Source organism: Pundamilia nyererei, unplaced genomic scaffold, assembly GCF_000239375.1.
Source record: "Pundamilia nyererei isolate P.nyererei 1_Seehausen unplaced genomic scaffold, PunNye1.0 scaffold00063, whole genome shotgun sequence".
NCBI lineage: Eukaryota > Metazoa > Chordata > Actinopteri > Cichliformes > Cichlidae > Pundamilia > Pundamilia nyererei.
In genome coordinates this window covers 251,062-273,072 of record NW_005187464.1, presented here as the reverse complement: position 1 = coordinate 273,072, position 22,011 = coordinate 251,062, and the positions used below count along the sequence as shown (strand labels likewise).

The 22,011-nt window shown below is 41.1% G+C and overlaps 3 protein-coding genes across 3 annotated transcripts in view; 1 reads left to right on the top strand and 2 right to left on the bottom strand.

Moving 5' to 3' along the window:
- Nucleotides 1-2,124, bottom strand: part of zdhhc8a (zDHHC palmitoyltransferase 8a) — a 12,465-nt gene extending 10,341 nt beyond the window's left edge. The window contains exon 1 of the mRNA XM_005735186.1: nt 1,716-2,124. Within this exon, the coding sequence (XP_005735243.1) occupies nt 1,716-1,819 (104 nt within the window). The 5' untranslated portion in view covers nt 1,820-2,124. The remainder of the gene's footprint in view (nt 1-1,715) is intronic.
- A 1,399-nt stretch (nt 2,125-3,523) lies between these two features.
- ora5 (olfactory receptor class A related 5) lies at nt 3,524-4,648 on the top strand. Its single transcript, XM_005735185.1, has one exon. It carries the CDS (start codon nt 3,524-3,526, stop codon nt 4,646-4,648), a length of 1,125 nt encoding a protein of 374 aa, XP_005735242.1.
- Nucleotides 4,649-5,712: 1,064 nt separating this feature from the next.
- nup155 (nucleoporin 155) lies at nt 5,713-19,674 on the bottom strand. The gene is made up of 34 exons (XM_005735184.1): nt 19,495-19,674; nt 19,069-19,240; nt 17,253-17,390; nt 17,028-17,124; nt 16,793-16,863; nt 16,623-16,715; nt 16,009-16,272; nt 15,847-15,920; nt 15,646-15,737; nt 15,431-15,528; nt 15,175-15,342; nt 14,958-15,058; nt 14,669-14,839; nt 14,448-14,558; nt 14,194-14,288; nt 14,017-14,102; nt 13,730-13,871; nt 13,505-13,571; nt 12,788-12,903; nt 12,220-12,317; nt 11,961-12,094; nt 11,648-11,839; nt 11,284-11,422; nt 11,057-11,192; nt 10,823-10,976; nt 10,639-10,743; nt 9,462-9,616; nt 9,167-9,296; nt 8,958-9,071; nt 8,698-8,818; nt 8,441-8,551; nt 7,962-8,098; nt 7,732-7,838; nt 5,713-6,569 (listed from the first exon to the last, which is right to left on the bottom strand). The coding sequence occupies exons 2-34, from the start codon at nt 19,208-19,210 to the stop codon at nt 6,431-6,433; spliced, it is 4,098 nt and encodes a 1,365-aa protein (XP_005735241.1). The 5' UTR covers nt 19,211-19,240; nt 19,495-19,674; the 3' UTR covers nt 5,713-6,430.
- Nucleotides 19,675-22,011: the final 2,337 nt, after the last annotated feature.

Below are 22,011 nucleotides of genomic sequence, written 5' to 3'. Positions count from 1 at the left end.
GGGTGACATGGTGCCACTGTATGCCCCTTGTTTTTTAAGTTAGATCTGAGCTAACACACCAAGGCCAAAATGCTCGGCTTGAGGCTTAAAAGCTGGACTTCACAAACCAGTGGGTGGCCTAATGGCAGCTGTGTCTAAATCTCAAAAATTACTCAAGAGCAGAGCAGTCTCCTCAACCTCTAACAATCCCAAATCCAATCCAACTGACCATCCACAAGGTGTACCAAAACAAACCAGAGACTCCACTCCTCAACACACATGACCCAAAGGTTCAGCTGTCAATGTTCTGGTGCCAGCACCACAGGACACCCCTAAAGGTCACTTATTCATGCCCTAAATAATTAGATCTCCTTCAGAAGTACAGGAAGAACCGAAAATATTAGGCAGATGGTTTTAATGTTGTGGCTGATCCACCCACACGGATTTCTACAGCTACATCTCTGCAGATTAACCAGATTAAAGGTGCATAGTTTTAAACAGGAGAGCAAGAATTTAATTTTCACATTCTTCTAAAGCAGGGATATTTAAAACATTTCAGTCACATACACGGGAAAAATATTGCAGGAAACTATCAAAGAAAAAGGAATTGCAAAACTATCCCTTCGCATTTACAGTAAACATTTTCACTTATTCGGACTCTTATCTCCAAATAACCTATTGTGAACTCAAAGATTGCAGACTTGGTTTTCCCAGATGGGGGATGACATGACATCAACCAGAGGAATCTAATCCCATACCCCCAATCTGGTGTCAGATTCCAGTGGAAACAGTGCACAGCCTGAGAATAGAGAGAAAAACTAGGGCAGATATGGCTACAGAGATTGAGGGGTCAGAAGGCTGACATATAGCCTATGATGTGGGAGCCTGCAGAAAGTCAATGATGAATATGGAAAAGCTTTATTATTTAGTGCATTAGTATTACTTTGTAGTTCTCTGTGTAGCTTTGAAATGTTTGGACAAATTACACAAATTTATAGTCATCGTTTAAATTGGATTCTCAGGGTATTATAGAATATTATATTCAGATTTGGCTTGGGTGGAGTCTTTTCCGTCTTGGACATAACCTCAATTTCCTCACAAATAGGTCAAAGCCAGTATGACTGAAACATCATCTCTAACATCTCTATTGCATATTTAAAACTATATTTTCTTTAGTTTGTCACATATTGCGAGAAACCTTGCAGTGAATTTCCAGGGCTTTTGCAAGAGGGGTAGTCTCTTTTGATTTCCTTTAGCTAAATTTATGACACATATGGGTCACGGTGACACACTGAGACATGCTGATTGTGGGTGGCTTATCCCGTAAAGTAACTGTGCTCACACTTGGGTCCTTAGGGTGCGCCGGGCAGGCACCCAGACCCAAGTCCAAACTGCCAGCTAACCAGGTCAGATGTTAGCAGCCCCGGCGGGTCTGCCAGCAGAGTGAAGACAGTGCAAAGGAGAGGAAATTTTGCTCTTTTTTTAACAGCTTCTTGGATTTTCAAAATAAAATGTTAATTTAAAAACGGGAGAATAAAAGTGGAGTAAATTGCATTCAGTTTAATAATCTTTAGCTGTGCCAGAGAGGACACTGGGGGTATGTGTGATATTTTTCTAACGCTTAAACAGATCTATTTGATATTTAGTAGCTGTGGATGACAGGTGTCTGAATGCATGGCTCAGCTGAATGATCCGTGCAGTAAAACACCAGTTTCCCGTGACTCTTTCGTACTTACGTGAAGACGAAGAACAGGGAGGAAGAGCCGACCAGGAGGCAGGCGGCCGTGCACACCGGGATGAAGGCGCTGGGTTTCAGCGAGTCGGCGCCGCTGGCGGGCATCCTGTCCTCTCCACGCTCATCAGTGTCTCATACCGACGAAACGCACGGCGAATACACCGCAAAAGTCCCTGCTGGTTTGTTTGCAAAGCCCTTCATAAATCGCAAAACGCCGAGAAACGACAATCATAGTTAAGGGGTGAGGAAGAAGAAAAAAAGCCCGAAAGCTCAAAAAAACAAAATACAAATAAAAGCCCGCAGAGCCGCTCCTCACTCCTGCGTCCCGGTTGGTCTGTCCCGGCCGCCAGCAGCGCACAGATGCCGCCTCTCGTCTGTCCCAAAGGTGGTGCTTTTACTCATCAATGACGTGAAGCACTACTACACTTGGCCGACTGAGACCCCCTGCTGTGATCTCATGAACTACTTCTTTTCCTCCAGTTCTCCCACCATTGTTGCACATGACCACTGCTGCTCATACCGGTGCTTAATAACACCACTGAAATAAGATCGGTGAAGGGTTTGCAGTGATGAAGTTAGTAAGTTATTTACTGGTGCGTGGTTCCTAAGAAATTCGTTCATTTTCACTTAAAAAATTCACTAAAAAATTCTTTGCCTTGTCTTGAAGGCTTTTCAGGGGTGTTTCCACTAGGCAGGAGAGGGCGTGAGGGAGGGGGTCCCGGAAATCGCAATAATCAGAAATTAATTGTGCCCTGTGTCCTTTTACAGATTTATTACGTTAAAGTGGCAATCATTTTGTGTTGATTTGTAAAGTGAAAAAAAAACAGCATTTAGTCGTTATATCTACGATAAAAATTTGTTTAAAGGACCACATGCGCAAAAGTGTCATTCCACATAATGAGTATGTGTAGGGGCAATTTTCAAAATCGTGCACACTGTATTATTTTAGCTTTGTAACCAATTATCTTAGTTTCTTGCTGAGTAATTTGAGCTATAATAATGCAATTTATCAGCAGATTAATAAAAAAAAAAATACATCTTTAAAAACTGGGGGGAGGGGCTGGTGCCACCTCTACCCCACCAGACACGCCCCTGCTGTGGTTTAACCAGGAAGACCAAGGGATTAGAAGATTTAAGGATGCACAACAGTTATATTTTCAAGATTTAGCAGGCAGAGGCAGAAACTTTGTAAAATTAAAAGGACAATGTTCCTTCTCTAATTGTTAAAAAAAATCATGGAGAAAATCACAAAGTCTAGCTACAGTACAAAAGATGATAATTAGGACACTTTTGTCATGATTTCCTACGCACCAAAGATTAGTGCCGATAAACTCTCAACTGCTGGCAGGAATTCGTTCGGTCAGAGCTCCATTCACATGTCTTTGAACAAGCTTTACTTGGATTGTTGGGAAATGATGCATTTGGTGCCCGGGGGTGACTGAGTGTTTCTGTTCTTTGTCTCCATACATGTCAATTATCAGAGGACTCACAGCTTTGGCTGATGGCCCTTTAATCTCACTGTTTGTTCACTGAACTTTCAGATTTGGCTTTGGATTTACCTCTTTCTGTGTTTTACTCAGATGGCAGTTTCTATAATCTACCAGGGGAAGTTTCCTGGGAAGGCATGACATGAGAAACACACGTCCATCTCAGTGGGACTGCACAATGAAAGCTCCATGGGGTTGGGCCATTTCTCCCCTCCTCTATAAATGTCTAAAGCTAACAGCATGCTCCTCAGATTATATGAAGGTTGTGAAGCTCCCACACTGATCTAAAGGCTGACAAGTTGTTGCCTGATCTTGTGAAACAATGGAAGGGTTGATTGAAGCCATCATCAGAGCACTCATGTTTATTGCAGGGATCCTGGGAAACAACTGGCTGGCTATATGCTCCCTGCCCAGGCACAAATCCAGCATCCGCACAAACGAGGTCCTTTTCATCAATCTGGCCATCTCCAACCTCATCACCAACTACCTGGTGGACCTGCCTGACACCATGGCAGATTTTGCTGGGCGATGGTTCCTGGGGAAGACCTACTGTGGAGTGTTTTGCTTCTGTGCTGGCCTCTCTGAAACCAGCAGCATCTTTACAACCTTCTTCATCAGCGTTTTCTGGCACCAGAAGCTGGTCGGCTCCCTGAAACGAGGCGGCGCACCGGTGCAGATGGACAGCCTGTGCCTCGTGGGCTGGCTGCTTGCTGGGAGCTGGACGGTGGCTGTGGTCTTCAGCGTCCCACACTACTTCTTCTTCACACTGGAGGTGGCAAATGACAGCCATGAAGATTGCATAGAGATCTTCCCTAATCCAAATGCTAGGCAAATATATGAAGCAATTTATTTAACCCTGGCTAACGCTTTACCTATGGCTGGGATTGTATTCGCCAGTGCCCAGATTGTCATCACTCTGCTTCAAAACCACCAACGTATAAGGAGTCATAACTCTGATCAAACCAAGGAGATGGTTAAAGAGGAACGAAAGAGATCTGAGAGCAAACGCAACAAGGCATCGGTCAGCATCATCTCTGGTCCAACCACCTCAAAAGATCTCAGAGATTCTACATCTACAAACCACATTTATACAGGTGTGCCTGCTCCTTCCTCTCCAAACCGACAGCCATCGGGCCATAGTCTCCACAATGCTCCCCAGAACTGCAGCGTTGGAGCTCAGCCAAATCTCTCGAGGCCCTCTCAGATACCATCTAAATCCCATCCGAACTCAAGCACTCAGGTGAGAGCGGCCAAGAGCGTGGTGGCTGTAGCCAGCGTGGTGCTGGTATGCTGGCTGACTCATTTGCTTCTGCACATTACTAACAACATCCACACTTCATCAATAGTAGTGGAGGTGTCCAGCTACATCGCAGCCTCCTACACGTGCATCATTCCCTACATCTTCCTGCACGGAGTGAAAAAACTCACTTGCTCATCAAAAAGATAAAAAGACACCCAGCTCTTTCTCTTGAGCCTCAGTGTACTCTCTTTTTACTCAGCTGTCCAACACATTATATCAAACCGCTTCACTGTTTATTCATCTGCATTTATTTATACATTTTATTTCTCCTGCACTATAAAAGGCTAGATTCAAATCGGTCAGCACACCGTTTTACAAAGAGGACAGAGTCGTCAGAACTCAGACCTATTTTAAGCAAATTTTTCGATGCCCACAGTTGCCTCTAAACCTCTGAGAGAAGCACGATATCTTCAAGTCCTCCTGACTATCATTTAAAGAGCAGAAAATTCAATATGACAAGTGGCCCTCACCTACTTAGAACAAGCTCTCTGGTCATTTCAGAGTGACAGAGTGTGAATAGTTTCACTGTGACTGGTTGTACGCTTAACGGAAGGTACTGTCATCTTTATTGTATCTGAGATTACATCGTCACAAATAAAAGATGGCTTTTTGCTTGTACCAACAGTTTGCCATATGTTCAGTTTGCTACTTTTCAGCTATAAAAACACATATCTGACAATCATGGGTCTAAAACAATCAAATGGAAAATGTTTACACATACTCCAGGAAAACCCTGTATTTGTTCTGGCTTAGGTTTCTACAAAAACATTCAAGCATTAGGAAAACAGATGCAAACAGATGCAAACCTTCAGACATTTTCCCTCACAGACATTATGCATGGCTTACTATACTGGAGCGTGTGCAAGTATACCAACAAAAATAAACCCAACATCAGGTCAAAATCTGTTTATTTCTCATGAGGCTAAGAATCAAAACACAATTGTGCACTCCAACACACAGCTAATTGTAATTTAGCAATTACTGCCTTGTAGGGTTGATGTTTCTAAGAAAGCATGAGTGAGGGAGTCAATTAAAGATAATTATGTAAACAGTGTCACATCCACCCAAAGCAATTAAATGCCCCTTTCTGCTGATCATTTGTAGAGTTTCACACAGATATCTCTCAACCAAGAACACGTGTGTGTCTAGTTCACAGACAACACCTAGTTTCTGTGTAGTGTTTTGAAAACATCCTCAAAAGTTCTGTTTTATTTCATTAAAAATGAGTTTTATTTATTTTTCTTCCAAGTGGGCCAAAGTTTGCAGAGTTAAAAAATCGTTCTGCTTTCAAAACAATCACAAAAAAAGCACTCACACACAGCGGCACCGTTAAATCTAACGCCCAAGCAGACAAAACATTCATTGTAAATAATAAAATGAAATGTGTAAATGACTTGTGGCAGAAACGACGGCATTATGGCCAAGTTATGTACATAATTACAACATATAAAACTAAACTGTTTGCAGACAGGCAATAGAACAATCAAAATCATTCCCCTGTGAAGAAATGGCTTCAGTTGGGGGCATTTTACCAGAAAAATCAACCATCACATAACTGCATTTCCACTATAACCAATAAGCTGTAAAATTTAAAGGGATTTCATATTTGTGATGAAAAAAGTGTCTTCTCATCTTTAGATATATGACTGTTATTTGCACACAATGCAAATAACAGTCATTCTTTCCAAGGTTGTATTTCTGCATAATGTTTAAACTAACAAAATGTATCAAATAAGTTATAAAAACCTGTCTCTCCAAGCTGCAAAACAAACTGGAGGGGAAAAAAAGAGCCAAACTCTACTTTGTAATACAAACGTCATCATCATATTGTCCTTTGCTGACAATGTAAACACACTTTAAATCAGCAGTTTTCACTTAAGGCCAACAGGGCAACACCCACAAGTCACCCGTCTCTTGACCACAGTTACATCAGTGGAGTTTCTCCAGCTTTGCCTGCAGGGACTTGAAGTTGCCGATGGTTTGTTGAAGGACAGAGTTTGGGCTCAGGGACTGCAGCTCCACGAGGTAACCGCAGATGTTGTCAAGACACACGTTAGTGAAGCGACGTCTGCAAAAAACAAAACAAAAACAACTTTGCAATGTTTGGAAATGGGATGCTTCATATAGTCTTAGTGAACTCTGACCTGAATAAATCACAGAGAAATGATCAAAGTGCAAACTAAACATCACACGTGGCCAAACAAGGTGAGGTTTTACATGTTTGTCCACGGTATCTGACTGCCTGCTGGGAGCTGGCATGATGGGCATGATCTGTTGCTTAGAAACAGCAAAAATGCATCACACTGAAGAGGGGGGGGGCGAAACAAAAAACACACTAGTGTGATCAAGATAAGACCTGTATTTAAAGCGTGATCATTTTGCTCCTTTCATTTAATACATTTTCTATTTTTGGTGTAAAATTAGAAAATGTATTCACTTACTAAAAAAAAAAAAAAAAATGTTCAGCGTCATTACTCTGTTACGCTTTTTAAGCACTTTCTTCCTGTGCTCACAGCATTTAAAATTTAGCTTAAGATTTTATCTAAAGTCTTGAAAATAAACCAAGATCATACTTTCCGGTGTAAATGTCTCGCCAGACTCGTCCCTGGAGAATTTATATTTTAACGTACCAACTACACATGTGCATAGCCAGCAGACTACCAGAAGGAAGACTACAGGAATGCCTGCTCGTGCATCGGATCTGCAGCTGTCCTTGTCCAAAATGGAGAATAATCTGGGCCTGAGAGGTTCTCAGTTCTGATCTTCACCCCCAATGAGTAAACAAAAGCATGCCTCTTATGACTTCTTTGTATGTAATCTCGGTTAAAGTTTCACAGGTTCATCTGTAGTACGAGAGAGATTAAGTGATTGTGTTTTAACTGCCTCTGCGCAAACTTAAACTCCCTATTCCAGTACTATTTAATATTAGTGGTTTTTATTGTATATGGTTCATTTTCATGGACTTTTAAATGGCTTTAAACAGTGTGCTTTTTTTCCTTTCAACATCTGTCCAGGGGACAAAAGTTCAACAGAGATTTAACCAACACTGGCACATGTACAGTAATGTTGATGAATGTGTATCGTCTCTAAAAGAAATAAAATAATCAGCTTACACACTGACTGATGGCAACAGTTGTGATAGTAATGCTCACTGGGGACCTTAGGTTAATGCTGTGAACACTACAGCAGCCACTACAGGCCAGGAGCTGAACAGACCGTAATTACTGTACCTGTCATAAGTTGGTACCCTGCTGGGGTCTTCTACATATCCTGAGAGAAGTACATGGATACACTCCACTAAATGAAGCGGTTTCCTCAGACGTTGCCAGCAAGGATCCTATGAAAAATTTAGAAACAAACAAACAAAGGGTTGGTTTTTGGATTTATTGAGATAGGTGGATCATTACTGAACAGACTAAAAGAAAGTTCAGCTTAAAAAGTCACAGGGCACTGCATGTACCCGAGTTTTGAAGAGCTGGTCATAGACTTCCAACAGACGTGGCAACTGCACTCCAATCTCCTGCAAAGTGGATGTAACGAATCCCACATCCCAGTTGAGCCGGCAAACCTCCTGCTCCAGGAACTTTACTAGAAACTCTGCAATCACAGGACACATCAGCTCCTTAGCATCGGATACTCAGCAATATGTTCACTCCCGGGTACGTAATTGATTATGTGCATGCATGCAAGTACCGATGATTTATATAAAATTAATAAATGCCTCCATAGGCATGACAAGCTTGAACATGCTGGTTATAAAAAGGAGGATAATTAAACAATTGCCTTAATCACCAACATGACCCTACAGACCTGCGCACCAGAGACATGCTGACATAAATGATGCTAAAGGGAACTCCAATTATATTACTGTTGACAAAATTTTAAAGTGCAAGCTGGCAAATTTTAATCAGACTAAAACTCAATGTAATTACAGCTTACCCAAAGGGAAATATCTCGGTGTTCCAGCATAAATCTTTCCAAGCGATACCAGCTTCAGATTAAGAGACCTCATTCTATCTACTGGACTCATGGCCACAGTATCTTCCAGTTCTGAAAGAGAGAAGAGGCATAAGTGAGATATAAAGCATGCACAAAAATACATAAATATAAAGCAGAAAGGGTGTGAGAGAGAGAGAGAGAGAGGGGGGGGGGGTGTCCCAGGTTGCATTTTTGCAGGATGTTGACATTTCGCTCACCTTTCTCCAAAATCTCCTGCCACAGCGAGTGCACCAGGATCGGGTCAGAGTGTCCAGCGCAGTGAATGATGGCCAGTTTGCATTCAGACAATTTGAAATGATCGGCAAACTCTCCATAGAGCTATGCAACAAAAACAGTTCCACAAACAAATTTCTATTCACTGTAAAAACAAAACTCTTTATCCATCACCTTTAAATTAGGGCTAGCGTGTTAAAATACTCCTAAAAACACTCTTCTCTGTTCCACAGTTGCACGTTACCTTTGTGATGTCCATTAGTTCCGAGTCCAACTGAGAGATGACATTTTTCACAGAAGGATGATGGGAGTACTGTCTGATCAAGGTTTCCTGTATCTGTACTTGGATACGCACAAGCTATGGCAGACAGGAAGTAGACAGAGCGTGAGCAGAATGTGCTGAATTTCAGGCTAGGATTTCTTTCACTGTAAGCGTTACAACGTCAGGGTTACCTCCATCTTCTCCTCCAGCTCATGGAGGAACTCTCCGTCAGATGCCTGAGCTGAGATAGAGGATGAACTCTTCGCAGACAGGATGGCTCGAGCGATGTACTCCAAACGCTGCTTCAGTGAGATCTCCGTGCTACATGATCAGAGTGCAAACATCAAGGTACTTTTTCTAAATTGTTTTTTAATAAGTTGAATATAACGTATACACTTGCTGAAGGAGTCAGTGTTGGAGGTGGCCAATTTTCCATGTAAATGTGTTGCATGTTGTGGCGTTGGCATTGTGCTGCTGTGTCCGAACCTGTGCATGTCGGCGAGGCGGGCCAGTACGTGGGCAGCTTTGCCAAAGTTACGATTCTTCTCGTAGTAGCGCCACAGGAGGTCCATATTATGAACTTTACTCTGGTCCTGCTTGATCATATGCATCAGATGTTCTTCCAAGTATGGAGAATTCACCTGGACCCCAGAGCACAGGGACAAACACGGGTATCATATACTGGTGTGCAATCACCATGACAATGCCAAAAGGCATCTTCAATTTGTTCATACACAAATGTGTGGAGGTGTAAAAAATAAAACTGCAAGAATCAGAGTAAAACAACACTGAATATGCAGTAAAATGTTAGATTTAAACATTTTTCTATTCATGTTTTTATTATTTTAGGGGAGTTTTTACGTCAAGTGAAAGACATTTTAGGAATCAAACATTTTTTTTTTTTTTTTTTAAATGTAGTTTCAACTTGCCTTGATAAGTATTTAAATCGGTTTTAATTCTCCTAGTTTTTTTACATACCAGTTGATTTTTATACATCTTCATTTATATTTTTTTTTCATAAAACAATTTCTTTGAATGAAATTGAGGTGCAAAAGCTTTGGATGAATCAATAAAAAGGAGATGTGAAACATTCATGAATAAATAGAAAGGTCATTTGGGAAAGCAAATAAATGAGGAGCTTTATTTAAAAATCTAAATAATAATCTACAAACAAATTAAAACTAGAAATTAATTCATTACTTGATTAATTTGAATTTAAAGAAACTATTTTTTCCTTTCATTTGTTCCCTTATAAATTTCAGATTTTCTCAGCACCTGTCTTCCATGTATATTAGCTGTTATGTTTGGGGCAATAAAATCTGGTTGAAAATAGAATCTAAACCATGGGTGGGCAACTCCAGGCCTCGAGGGCCGGTGTCCCAGCAGGTTTTAGATGTGTCCTTGAACCAACACAGCTGATTTAAATGGCTAAATTAGCTCCTGAGGTTCTCCAGAGGCCTGGTAATGAACTAATCATGTGATTCAGGTGTGTTGACCCAGGGTGAGATCTAAAACCTGACACCGGCCCTCGAGGCCTGGAATTGCCCACCCCTGATCTAAACTGATGTAAGAACCGATGTCTGCCAACTAAAAAGAGAAAGAAAAATGAAAAGGTAAAACAAGCTTTACTGAAACAAAACATTTACGAGCAAGCAGACAGTACCTCGAGCAGCTTGTCAGTCAGGTCGGCCTGAATCAGCCAGTTGTAGAGCGCGATGTGAAACAGCTCGTCCTGAGACCTCTGGGCCAAACCCAGCATCTGCTCAAACTACACAGGAACAGATTTTTATTAGAAATGAAGATGATACACAGTGCAGCGGAAAGAAATGAGAGAAACTCCTACTCACATGAGCTGTCGCTTCCTCATTGCTGAGCATGTTGGGGTCAGAGGTCATGACAGGAGGACCGGGCTGTTTAGGGACACTGGGGGACTGTGGGGCAGCTTTGCTCTGGTTCACCAGCTCCTGCATGGTGTCTGTGATGCACTTATAACATGAAAGTCTGGAGGTTTAAAAAGCAAAGATAAAGAACGGTGATGACTACATCTCTGATGTGGGTGATTTGTTTAAGGCTTCTTCTACCTTTCCTGGAAGGCCTGCTGTCCCACTCTGTCCTGCTCAGGTTCTCCATTCTTGTAGAAATGAGGCCCTAGCCTCTGTGGATCCTTCTTCTCTGCCGCAGTGAGACACAACTCCAGGATTCCCTCGTAGAAACGCACTGAGAAGAGAAGCAGCGTTAGAAAATAAATCTCACGAACAGTATATATATATATAAACAGAGATAGTGGAGATGTCTTGCATCTCCTTACCCTGTCTGTACTGGGAGCAAACAAGTGGGAGGTCTGTGTGCTGGCTGATCTGTTGGTAGAGCCGTAAAGACTCTCTCAGTGTTCTCTCTTTATCTGCTTTATTCTGGATCTGCTTGGAGCTCTGCAGCAACTCATTAGCCTGAGTGGGGGACAAGAGCAAATTCAGTGCTGAGACACATGAATCGATGTGGATAAATCAATAACCTCTTAGTACAAGACCTCATTGCCTTAAAAAATACCATGATTATAAGAAATGTGAAAACAAGACGCACACATCAATAAAGTAAGAATGTGATACCCCTGAAGCAGCAATAATTGTAACTATACTTAACACAGAGGTGAAAAAAAAGGTGTGTGTACGAACCTTGGAGCAAACGCTGTCATCGCTGCTGTACAGCAGCGGACAGATGTCGCGCAGGTGATTGCTGATAGCATCCACGGAGGCGTTATCTTTGATATAGACATTAATGAGTCCTGTGATGAGCGCTCCAGATAACTCCTTGCCCCTTATCACAACATCTTTAAAACTTGCTCCCTTCATCTGCTCTTGAAACTCCTGCAAATAACAAGAAATGGCAGAATGACAAAGGAGCACTCCAAAAACAACGGGGAGCTTCAATTGAATACCAGGTTTTACTGCAGGGGTATGAGCATCTGTTTGCAGTGCACATATGCACCTTTGGCAGCTCAGACATAATGAGGCTGAACTGATGATCACAGAGAAGCTTCCAGAGGGCCAGAGTCTGATATGAGCGATGCACTAACTGCTGGATGGCCTGCAGGGACACTTTCTCATAGACTTGAGCCTTGGCTGGAAACGGAAATGACAAAGGAAAAAAAACAACAACTTACACTGTGTTTCCTTTCCCACATTTATATATAGTGTAATAAAAAAATTATTCAGGGGAAAAAATGAAGCCTGTATTCATGACTCACTGTGATATTTCCTCTGGAGTTCCTGCTGAACCTGCTGAGAGCTGGCTCCATCAGGACGCATGAATCCCAGCAGCCTTTGCTGCAGGTTGGCAGGGGAGCTGAAGATAAGAGGAAACAACACAGATGTTATACAAGAGAGATAGGAAACAAGAGTCTGTTGAAGTATATTTTTATCTTTTTAGCATCTACAGATCCTGTTTTGTGCATTAACATCAAAAAGGAAAGTGTTTTGGTTTTTTGAGGGTTTTGAACAGAAGCTAGTTTGAGGGGACGTCTCATCTAAACAGAACTTCATTTGATACCTTTTTCAGTCCTTAATCACCTGAGCTGAACTGTTCTCCTCAGACTAAAACATTCAGCAAAGTTAAACCATCTGTTCATATCCCAGCTGGTGTTACATCATGTATTCTGCTCACTGAACTGAAGGAAATCTTTAATTCTTTTTACATTTATATTATTCTACTCCTTTAATTTGAAGGCAATGTTGCAAAAGATCTAACAACTTTCTGAGGTATCAATACAGCTATTAACTCAAAATAAGAATAAACAAATCTGTAAGGAGCTTCACCTTGCAGCACCGAGAGAGGAGGGACTGAACTGAGAGTTTTTATCCAGAAACTCCTGCAAGCCGCAGAGCTCGTGAAGGACTGACTCCACATCAAATGAATTAACACTGCTTTCCAACTGTGGGGGTAAAGGATGAAAGCTAGTGTTAATTATTAACAACATGTAAGAGATAGGAATAGTTTTATTTACTTAGCGCCATTCAAAATAAAAATCACAAGGAGCTTCACATCAAATAAAAACCACAAAAGGAGGACAATAAGGACAAATAAAATGCTAAATGAATCCACTGAGCTCACAGATTGAATTCTAAACTTGATTGGGAGCAATGAGATCAGTAGAGGTATGACATGGGAACGTTTGGGAGGATCTTCTGTGGATCATCCAACCTGCAGATGATCTACCTGCCTCAGTAAAAGCTCGTTAAAGAGTGAATTACAGGACAGATTTAGAAATAAAACTGATATTTCTCAGCTGACGAAAGCAAGAGCAAATCAGGTCCTTAACATGCAAATCCAGTGGCAAGCACCCATCAAGTGTCAAAGACAAGATCTCTAATAAAAGGAAAGCTAATCCAGATTTCGAATGAACCAGGGGGACGGGCTGGCAGGGGCACAAATTTTATTTCCATTCAACTGGAGAAAATTATCTTGACATCCAAGATTTTTTTTACAATCCAAACAATTCTGCTGTGAGTAAATGTAACTGTAATGTTACTTACAATACTGACAGTCTGATTCCCTTTGCTGATAGTTTTCTCGACAGCAAGGCTGCCATCCCAAATATTTCTGTTCAGAGTCAGCAGGAAAACAGGAGAGGAAGACATGTGACTCAGCAGTTTAAGGACAACATCAACACATATCAGCAACCAAAGCTTTGAATCAGAGGCTGAGTATTTAAGCTGTGACCCAGAAAAATGTGACAAATGATGACAGGCTTTACTAACCCGAGAATGCGTGCAAAGTAGATGCAAATGCCGTTGTGCTTCCCGGAGAAAATCACCTCAGGGCCAGCTGACATAGGTGTGATGGGGGCAGAGCCAGACTGCATTGATGCAAAGGGTGTGGCCAGTGCTGGGGGTATAATACCTGAAGGGGGCATTAATAATGCACGATGGTAAATATTATAGTTAGCGATTAAAATGATTGTTTTCTTCACGTACAGATCTTGTTTTGCATGATTTGGTCACATCCCACCAGCCAGGTGGACACAGCAAAATGTTTGTTCATTTACCCAGTGCTGGAGAGCTCATCACAGGCCCAACAGTACTGGGTGACGCCAAGGCTGCAGGAAATCTCATCTGTGCTTCTCCTCCATATCTGATCAAAATAGTAAAAAACAGCACTGACTTTAGTTTGTGCACACTGTGAACGACTGGAAATATTTACATATATCAAACCATTAACTGACCTGAAGAAGGCTCTGGTAGCCCATTGTGAAACCTCTCTGTCGCAAGCAGCACTGGAGCAAGCGAGGATTAAGGCTGTGGCACAAGCCTGCTCCTCCTGTACAGAAAACAGTAATGATTCAAAAATATGTTGCATGTGATGAAGGTGTCTGTGTGTCACAAAGGCTGCTAGCTAGTCACATGCATAGGCTTACTGCTACATGGTATGATAAGGGGATTATAAAACATTACACAGTGATTGTCATTGTGATTTTACCCGGTGGAGCTTGAAGAAGCGTTCAATTTCTTCACTTTCCCCTCCAGCACAGCTCACCAGGAGGTGACGGAGCTGATCTACTGGTCTCAGCTTTTGAAAAATATGACTCCCCTGAAGGAGATTTGACACTTTTAGTTGTACAGTTATGATAATGTCTTGTCACACTGTAACAAGATTAAGTTTACGTATGCAACATGAAGCATCATGACAACAATTTTAACCTTTGCAGAGAGGAGGACAAACTTCTGTGGAGGGATGTTGTGCTGCTGGACCACCACAGGAGAACTGGTGATGGGGATATGGTCCTTGTTCAGCGGAGTAAAAAAATTGGCCGGTCGCTCCTCATTAATGGCACAAAGAGCCCAAGAGTGTCCATCTACATTAGACATCATCTGCAATGCAACATGTGCAGCGAACATGACAGATAAACTGATCAGTATCTAACAAAGTGCCAAAGAAAGGGAAAACATACATTTAATTTATTCATTGCATGACTTTTTTTGTGCTAACCTGCGTCTCCATTAAGGGCTTCTTGAATGGAAAGGAGTCGTGATTGATGCACCACAGAATGTCACTGTCCTCTGTCTCAGAAGCAGCCATAAGAAGAACACCTGATAGATTTCAAATGTATTAAAGACAGATGTGGTTCCTTGCCAACGAAGCCCTTACCAACGTTACTGAACGAACAAATAAATGATTCAGGATCTGAGTGCCATTTGCTTATTACCTTTGCTGTGTAGTGCCTTATGTACTTTGGAGGGTTTCTGGAGGGTAGAGGAGGCAGAAAAACCTGGAGGAAGGCGAACGTGTACCATAGCTAGTAGGCTAGGTCGCACTGCAACGTTCTTCTGGTGCGGAGGTGCAAAAGGTGTAGTGCTGAAGTAGAGACGCACACCTGCAGAAACACAGTATCAGTACAGACCGATACATAATGCACGTATTCTAGTATTTCATCTCATACTGATTAATATTTCATAACATACCTGCGTGGGTGACGGCAAGAAGATGGCAATCTGAGGACTCTGATCTGTCAATCACAGAGATCTGTACGATGGGTTTGAAGACCGAACGATCTATTGTCCTGAAAATGGAAAAACTGAATTTTTCAAATAGGCAGAGAAAAAAAAGAAATACTCTCCTCTGAGCGGATAACAACACAAAAAGAAGCTTGATTGATGTTTATTAAACTAAAACATGCCTCGCAATGTTTCCAGCAGCTGCAACAATTGAACTCTGTGACATTGTTGCCACACGACTTATTCCTTGCCCGTCAGCACCCAGGTCATACACCTGAAAAATATGAAAGTATTTCATTATTTAAAACGACAGGTGATTACTGCACATTTATTGCTTTCCGGGCCGATCAGAAAGATATGTACGCACAAAATGTGCCTCATACCTGAAGGACACCTTTTTCTGAGCGTGTGAAAAGTGTGTTACGAGAGTTATCTATTGCAATCTGCACAATGGGATCTGTGGAGAGAAGCAACAAAATGTTCTAGTCAGCTTTAATCAGGCAGATATATTTCACTCCACCTGGAAACGTGAACCTGCTCCTTACCATCTTCAGAGAAGGAGAACTGAAGCACAGAAGGGATTAGGAAGGACAGAGAGCTCTTAGAGTGGTTGATTTTTCTGCAGCGTTGGCTCAGCCAGCCTGCCTCAGCCTGGTAAGCGATCTCATAGAGGCAGCCGTCCTTCCCCGCCATGAAGATGCGTCCCAGATCTGTGGAGGTGATGGATAGGATGTAGGTGTTGTCTGTGGGGATTGAGAACAGAGGGTCTGGTAGCAGCTGCATCCCACCAGACATGCTGTCATTCAACCCTGAAACAAGAGAGAGACACAAATATGACGCAGATAAACCAGCATAAGCACATCATGATATCATAGGCACTACTCCCATTACCCCACTCTGACATCCATACAAATATCCTCACACTGATTCTTAAAAGTGTGCTTGTCTGGCATTTGTTGTTATATAGCTGACAATGTAAATGGTAACAAACTGAATACATGCCTTTAAAACAGCTGGATATAATTTAATGTACTGCTGCTTAATACCAGGGTTGCTGCAGGATTTGAGATGGAATGTGTAACTGTTAATGTTAAAAGGAAACCCTTTTCTTTTCTTTTACCTACAAAATATTACAAAATTCTGATGAGGAATCACTTACCAGCTTGACCTTTGGGGAAACTGAGCCCAAGGATGACCACGTCCACAGAAGTGGCCAATACTAAGAGGTAGTGAATGTGTGGCTGTAAAATCCCTGAGAAAAGAAAAACAGAACCCATAAGAATTACTCCGACAAAAGATGACAAATGCTTTGCGAGTGCCTAGGCGTACCTTGTTTTGGTTTTACTAGGCCGACTGCCAAAATAGTTTCAATCAGGCCATCAAAATAGGCCACGTCTCCTCTGCAAGGAATAAAAAAAAGAGAAAAAAAATGCCTCAACTCCTGGTTTTATCATCAATAAAGACTCTCAATAAAAATATTATTACTAATAATATTAGCAGAGTTTGTGCACTTGACTTGGTTTGTAAAAGTCAGTCAGTCCTGTTTTATCCAAGAGGTACGCACCCATCTTCGTAATTCCACATAAAGATGTCATTGTCGATTGTAAGCCACGCTCGAGAAATTTCAGGGAAAACTCCCATCATGCAGTTGAACTGCATGTCTACAAGTTGGTTAAGCTGAAACTCGTATTACTTGTGGAACAAACACAAGTGCAATGAACATATTTTCTACTCGATATGTCAGATGAAAATCATTGCATTTGTTTTTCCTGAATGAACGAAAGGATACGGCTGAATTGCTCCACGAGCTCAGGTGGCAGAGGGACTCGGCGGACTGCACTGAGCTCTGGCAGGTTAGGCACACTGAGTAAACCAGGCCCCTGGAGTGGGTAGTCCATATCTGACACCCCGGAGAGGGACGGCATATCTGTGAAGAACAACAGGAAGTCTGTTTATAGTATTAAGTTTTTCTCCATCACTGTAAAATAAGGTAAGCAATATAGTTGTTGAAATATATAAAGATGTTACACTGAAAGGTGTTAAGACAATGGTTCATTCTATATCAACTGACCAAATGCATCAAGCTTGGCCGTCTCTGGTTTTCCTGAAGAAAATTCCAGGACTATGCTTCCAAATAAGGAAGCTGACAGGCTTTAGCTTTTAGCCTAGTGCATGACACTCACATTGTGAAATTTAAGCTCTCTTAAATACCATCTGTAAAAATATATATATTTTAAAAGTCATGCTGAGAAAGTGAGGCTGAAGTTATAAACAAAGACACCAAATCTTTGCAAAAAAAAGAAAAAAGAAGAAGTAGTAACAATTAAGTTGTTACGGTGATGTTTTGGCGGGTTTTCTGGGGGGGGCGGGTCTGGAATATCAACGAACCATTCATCTGATATGAGTAATTTGGTAGTACAGAAAACACCTCATATACGGAAATCTGTGTTCCAAAAACTATTAAAATTTTCATCAAAATTCACGCTGTCAGAAATATATGTTGAACTTCAGCTACACTTTTGAAATTCCATATTCCTTCAGTCACATCAGCAGATATTTGGCCTAAAATATTTGAACGACTACTTAGCTACTAGGAGAACTACCTACAATATATGAAAATGGCTCCACAGAAAATGGTGTCTTAAAAATGCCCCCTAAACACAAAAACAAATTGATAATAAGGAGCGCAGTTAGCACTGTTGTCTCACAGCAAGAAGGCACCGGGTTCAAATCCAGTGTGGCGTTTGCATGTTCTCCCAGTGTCCCCTGGTACTCCAGCTTCCTCCCACAATCCAAAGACACGCATGGGGTTAGGTTAATAGGTGATTGCCTAAACTTCTAAAGGTGTAAATGTGAGAGTTAATGGTTGCCTGTCACTATCTGCTAGCCCTTCGACAGACTGGAAACATGTCAAAGGTGTACCCTGGCTTTTGAATTTTTGTCAGGAAAATCAGAGATGGTTAGGCTGAGAATTTTATCCAAAACTTGGTCAAGTGATATGAAATAATTCCAATGTGAACTTTTCATTTCCCTTATCTATCTTTTTAACTACTGAGCAACAGAATAATTTAGCCCCTTAAAATAAAATACCACGATGCAAGCGTAACATAGAGATGCTTCATTTGCTTATAAATCTGTGGAGCAGATTTAGCTTTCCTCCTTTTACAGTTAAACAAAATAATAATAATAACCAAACAAAAAAAGAATCACATATGGAGAATACATTCTTACAATGAGATGATCTATGGGAGTTTAACCAAATATTTTGATAAAGCTTTTTGCCTTAAATCATTTAATTAAAAAAAAAACCCTAAGTGCTAAACCTTCACATTTTCATGCTTTTCAACACATCACCCTGAACTTTTTCAACTGTCTCTCTTCACCCAAACACATCCATATTTCCCACAGTCACTCCTGAAATCTGTATTTTACACACACATGAGCAACAACTGCTGCTCAGATCCTCTGTAGGAAAGTTTTGTCCAAAACCTCCTGCAACATTTGCTTTCACCGACATTATCCATCCCAGTTTTTCCTCTACTCTTAGTGTTGCATGAGCTGTAAACAAACAGCTATCATTAGGTCTTTCCTTCGCCGTAGCTTACTGTGTGAGGGGACCCCGAGCAGTTCTGACAGGTCGGGAAAGCATCGGTCATCCTGCAGGTGTCTGTCGATGAGCCGTGAGGAGTTCTCCAGGGCTTCAGCGAGCGCAGCGGCGGGGCTGCTGGGTCCAGCGGGGGACGGCATGGCTGGGCAACCACCGCTCACCTATCCTATCTGCACAAAAAGCAGTTCACAATTAATCGACTGCACAATTTGGCCAGATGCCCTCCGTAAATACCCGAGAGAAATAATCAAGCGATACACCAAAAACTTTAACTTTTTTTTTTCCAGTTGCTGCTAGCTAATGTTAGCTAGTTGACAGAACACCGGTTAGCTTTCTGCTGCCACTAAGAACCTATTATTTAGCATACAGCTAACTGCCAGCTAAGAGTGAAATAAAGCATTTAAAAGTGCGGTCATTGCTTTACCCAAATGAAACGATTCCGCGTGTTTCTGGTGTGTTAGGTCAACGAGTTGAGTTGATCAGTTGAGCAGCAAAATTCAAAGAATTACCCCCAATACACATATACAGCTAGCAGCCCGCCAACCTCATGCACAGGAGTAGAGAAAGGGTTATTTCCGGTGTAACTTCTTCTTCGTCTCCTTCAGAGTGTGTTGTACTGCCATCCACCAAAGATACACAAGAAGAGCTGTAAAATATTCCGCAAAATAACCACTTAAACCATTGAAAGACGTGCTGTATTCTGTTTCATCTGCAGTGCTGTTTCAAATAACGATGTTTTCAAATCTACGTATTCAATTGTTCTTGTAAATTTGATTGTTTTAAACGTGAGACGCTCATTCTATAAAGGTCAGCAGTTTTAGTTTCTCAAGCAGAAACGCAACTTTTATGTTTTATTATGCATTCAAAAAAGGTTTGCAATCAAAAATTAAACCTTAGAGTGTAACATAATGTTTTATTGCAAAAAATAGTGATTAATTATGAATATGTGTAATGTGTGCTGAATCTCATGATACAACGATAAACTAATGACAGATACTAAGTATGGTTTTATTTCAAACAGATCAACATCACTGGCATTATTAAACTAAACACGTCACAAACTCCCTAGACAAAACAAACAAACAAAAAACCCAGTGTGTTTGGGCTATCAAGAAAGGCGTTTTATACAATAGATCATGATATTTTAATAACAAATAATTGATTCAGTGGCATTACGGTGTAGTTTTAAATTTGGTTGGGAGTTAGTTAAGAAAAAAACAATAGTTTGTGAAGTTAAATGATTGTTACTCCGTATGTATGGACATTGCTTGTGGCCTCCCCCAGGGGTCAGTGTTGGGCCCCAATTGTTGTTCAAAGGTTACACAGTACATCAATGTGAGGTGTCCACCATGTTAAAAATGCTAGTTTTTGTTGATGACACTAATATGTTCTTCTCTTGTATTGATTTGTAATATGTACTGGATGAGATGATGATAAATATTTGATCTGAAGATCTGGCTTGATAAAATCAAAATTATCATTCAATTTGATCAAAACTAAAATAATGTGATTTGGAAATAGTAGATTCAATACAAATGTAAAGATTCAGAAAAATTGGGCTGATTGTAAGAGTCAAAAACAGATTGCTTGGGATAACAATGTTATTGTACAGTACGATCTACTGTACAATATAAAGCGCCTTGAGGCGACTGCTGTTGTGATTTGGCGCTATATAAATAAAATTGAATTGAATTGACACATGGCATGTATCTCATGCATGGATTTTGTGGGATTTTCCCACACAACCATCTCTAGGGTTTACAGAGAATGGTCCGAAAAAGACAAAAAAAATCCAGCAAGCGGCAGTTCTCGGGGCAAAAATGCCTTGTTGATCCCAGAGGTCAGGTGACAGGCTAGACTGCTTTGAGTCGAAAACAAGGCAACAGTCACTGTAATAGCAACTCCTTACAACCAAGCTGTGCAGAAGAAGATCAGATCTCTGAATTCACTGAAATCTGAAGCAGATGAACAGTGGCAGAAGATCACACCAGGTGCCACTCCTGCCAGCTAAACACAGAAAACTGATACTACACTTCACCACAACTCGACAAAAGAAGACTGAAAACATGTTACCTGGTCTGATTAGTTTCAATTTCTTATGGTAAGAATTTAGGGTAAACAACATAAACAAACACCCATCCTGCACTGTATCAACAGTTCAGCCTGCTGGTGCTGTAATGGTGTGAGGGATATTTTCTTGGTACACTTTAGGTCCCTTAGTATCAACTGAGCATAATTTAAGCACCACAGCCCACCTGATTATTGTTGCTGACCACCTATCTCTTTATTATCATCACAGTGTACCCATCTTTTGATGGCTGCTTTCGCCAGAATAACACAACAGGTCACAAAGCTCAAATAATCTCAAACTGGTTTCTTGAACATGACAGTGAGTTTACTGTACTAAAACGGCCTTCACAGTCACCAGATCTCAATCCAATAGGGCACCTTTGGGATGCAGTGCCAAGAAATCTTCAGCAACTGTGTGACACTGTCAATACGGATCAAAATATCTGAGGAATGTTTCCAGCTCCTTGTTGAATCTGTGCCCCCCCCCCCAAATTAAAGCACTTCTGAAGGCAAAAAGGGGGTAAACTCAGTGGTAGAAAGGTGTACGTAAAAAAAACTGCATATACTTATTAGTATGATTATATTTACACTAATACTTATAAAACACACAAGCTCGTTAGACAGGAACAAAGTGCCCACAGCAGATTAAAAATTCGTACCTTTTATGACAAATTTTGCTCAATAAATTGAACGTGGTAACATATTATGAATCATTGACAGATGAGTTTAATCTTTCTGTCACATGGGCTTATGTGCCTTTTTGAAATTAACTTCATAGAATCACTTCTATTTATCTGTGTCAAACACACGGTGGGGAAATAAAAACCAAGCACATTACACGGTCTGATGCCTGCAGGAGAAAAAAACGCAA

Excerpts from the sequence above, each read along its gene's own strand:
- nup155 (XM_005735184.1), bottom strand. The coding sequence starts at position 19,210 with ATGCCGTCCCCCGCTGGACCCAGCAGCCCCGCCGCTGCGCTCGCTGAA. Across the intron at positions 14,840-14,957 it reads AGCCCTTAATGGAGACGCAG|ATGATGTCTAATGTAGATGG; the intron begins GTTAGCACAAAA and ends GTTGCATTGCAG. Across the intron at positions 8,819-8,957 it reads AACTAATGGACATCACAAAG|CTCTATGGAGAGTTTGCCGA; the intron begins GTAACGTGCAAC and ends TTTGTTGCATAG.
- ora5 (XM_005735185.1), top strand. The coding sequence starts at position 3,524 with ATGGAAGGGTTGATTGAAGCCATCATCAGAGCACTCATGTTTATTGCA.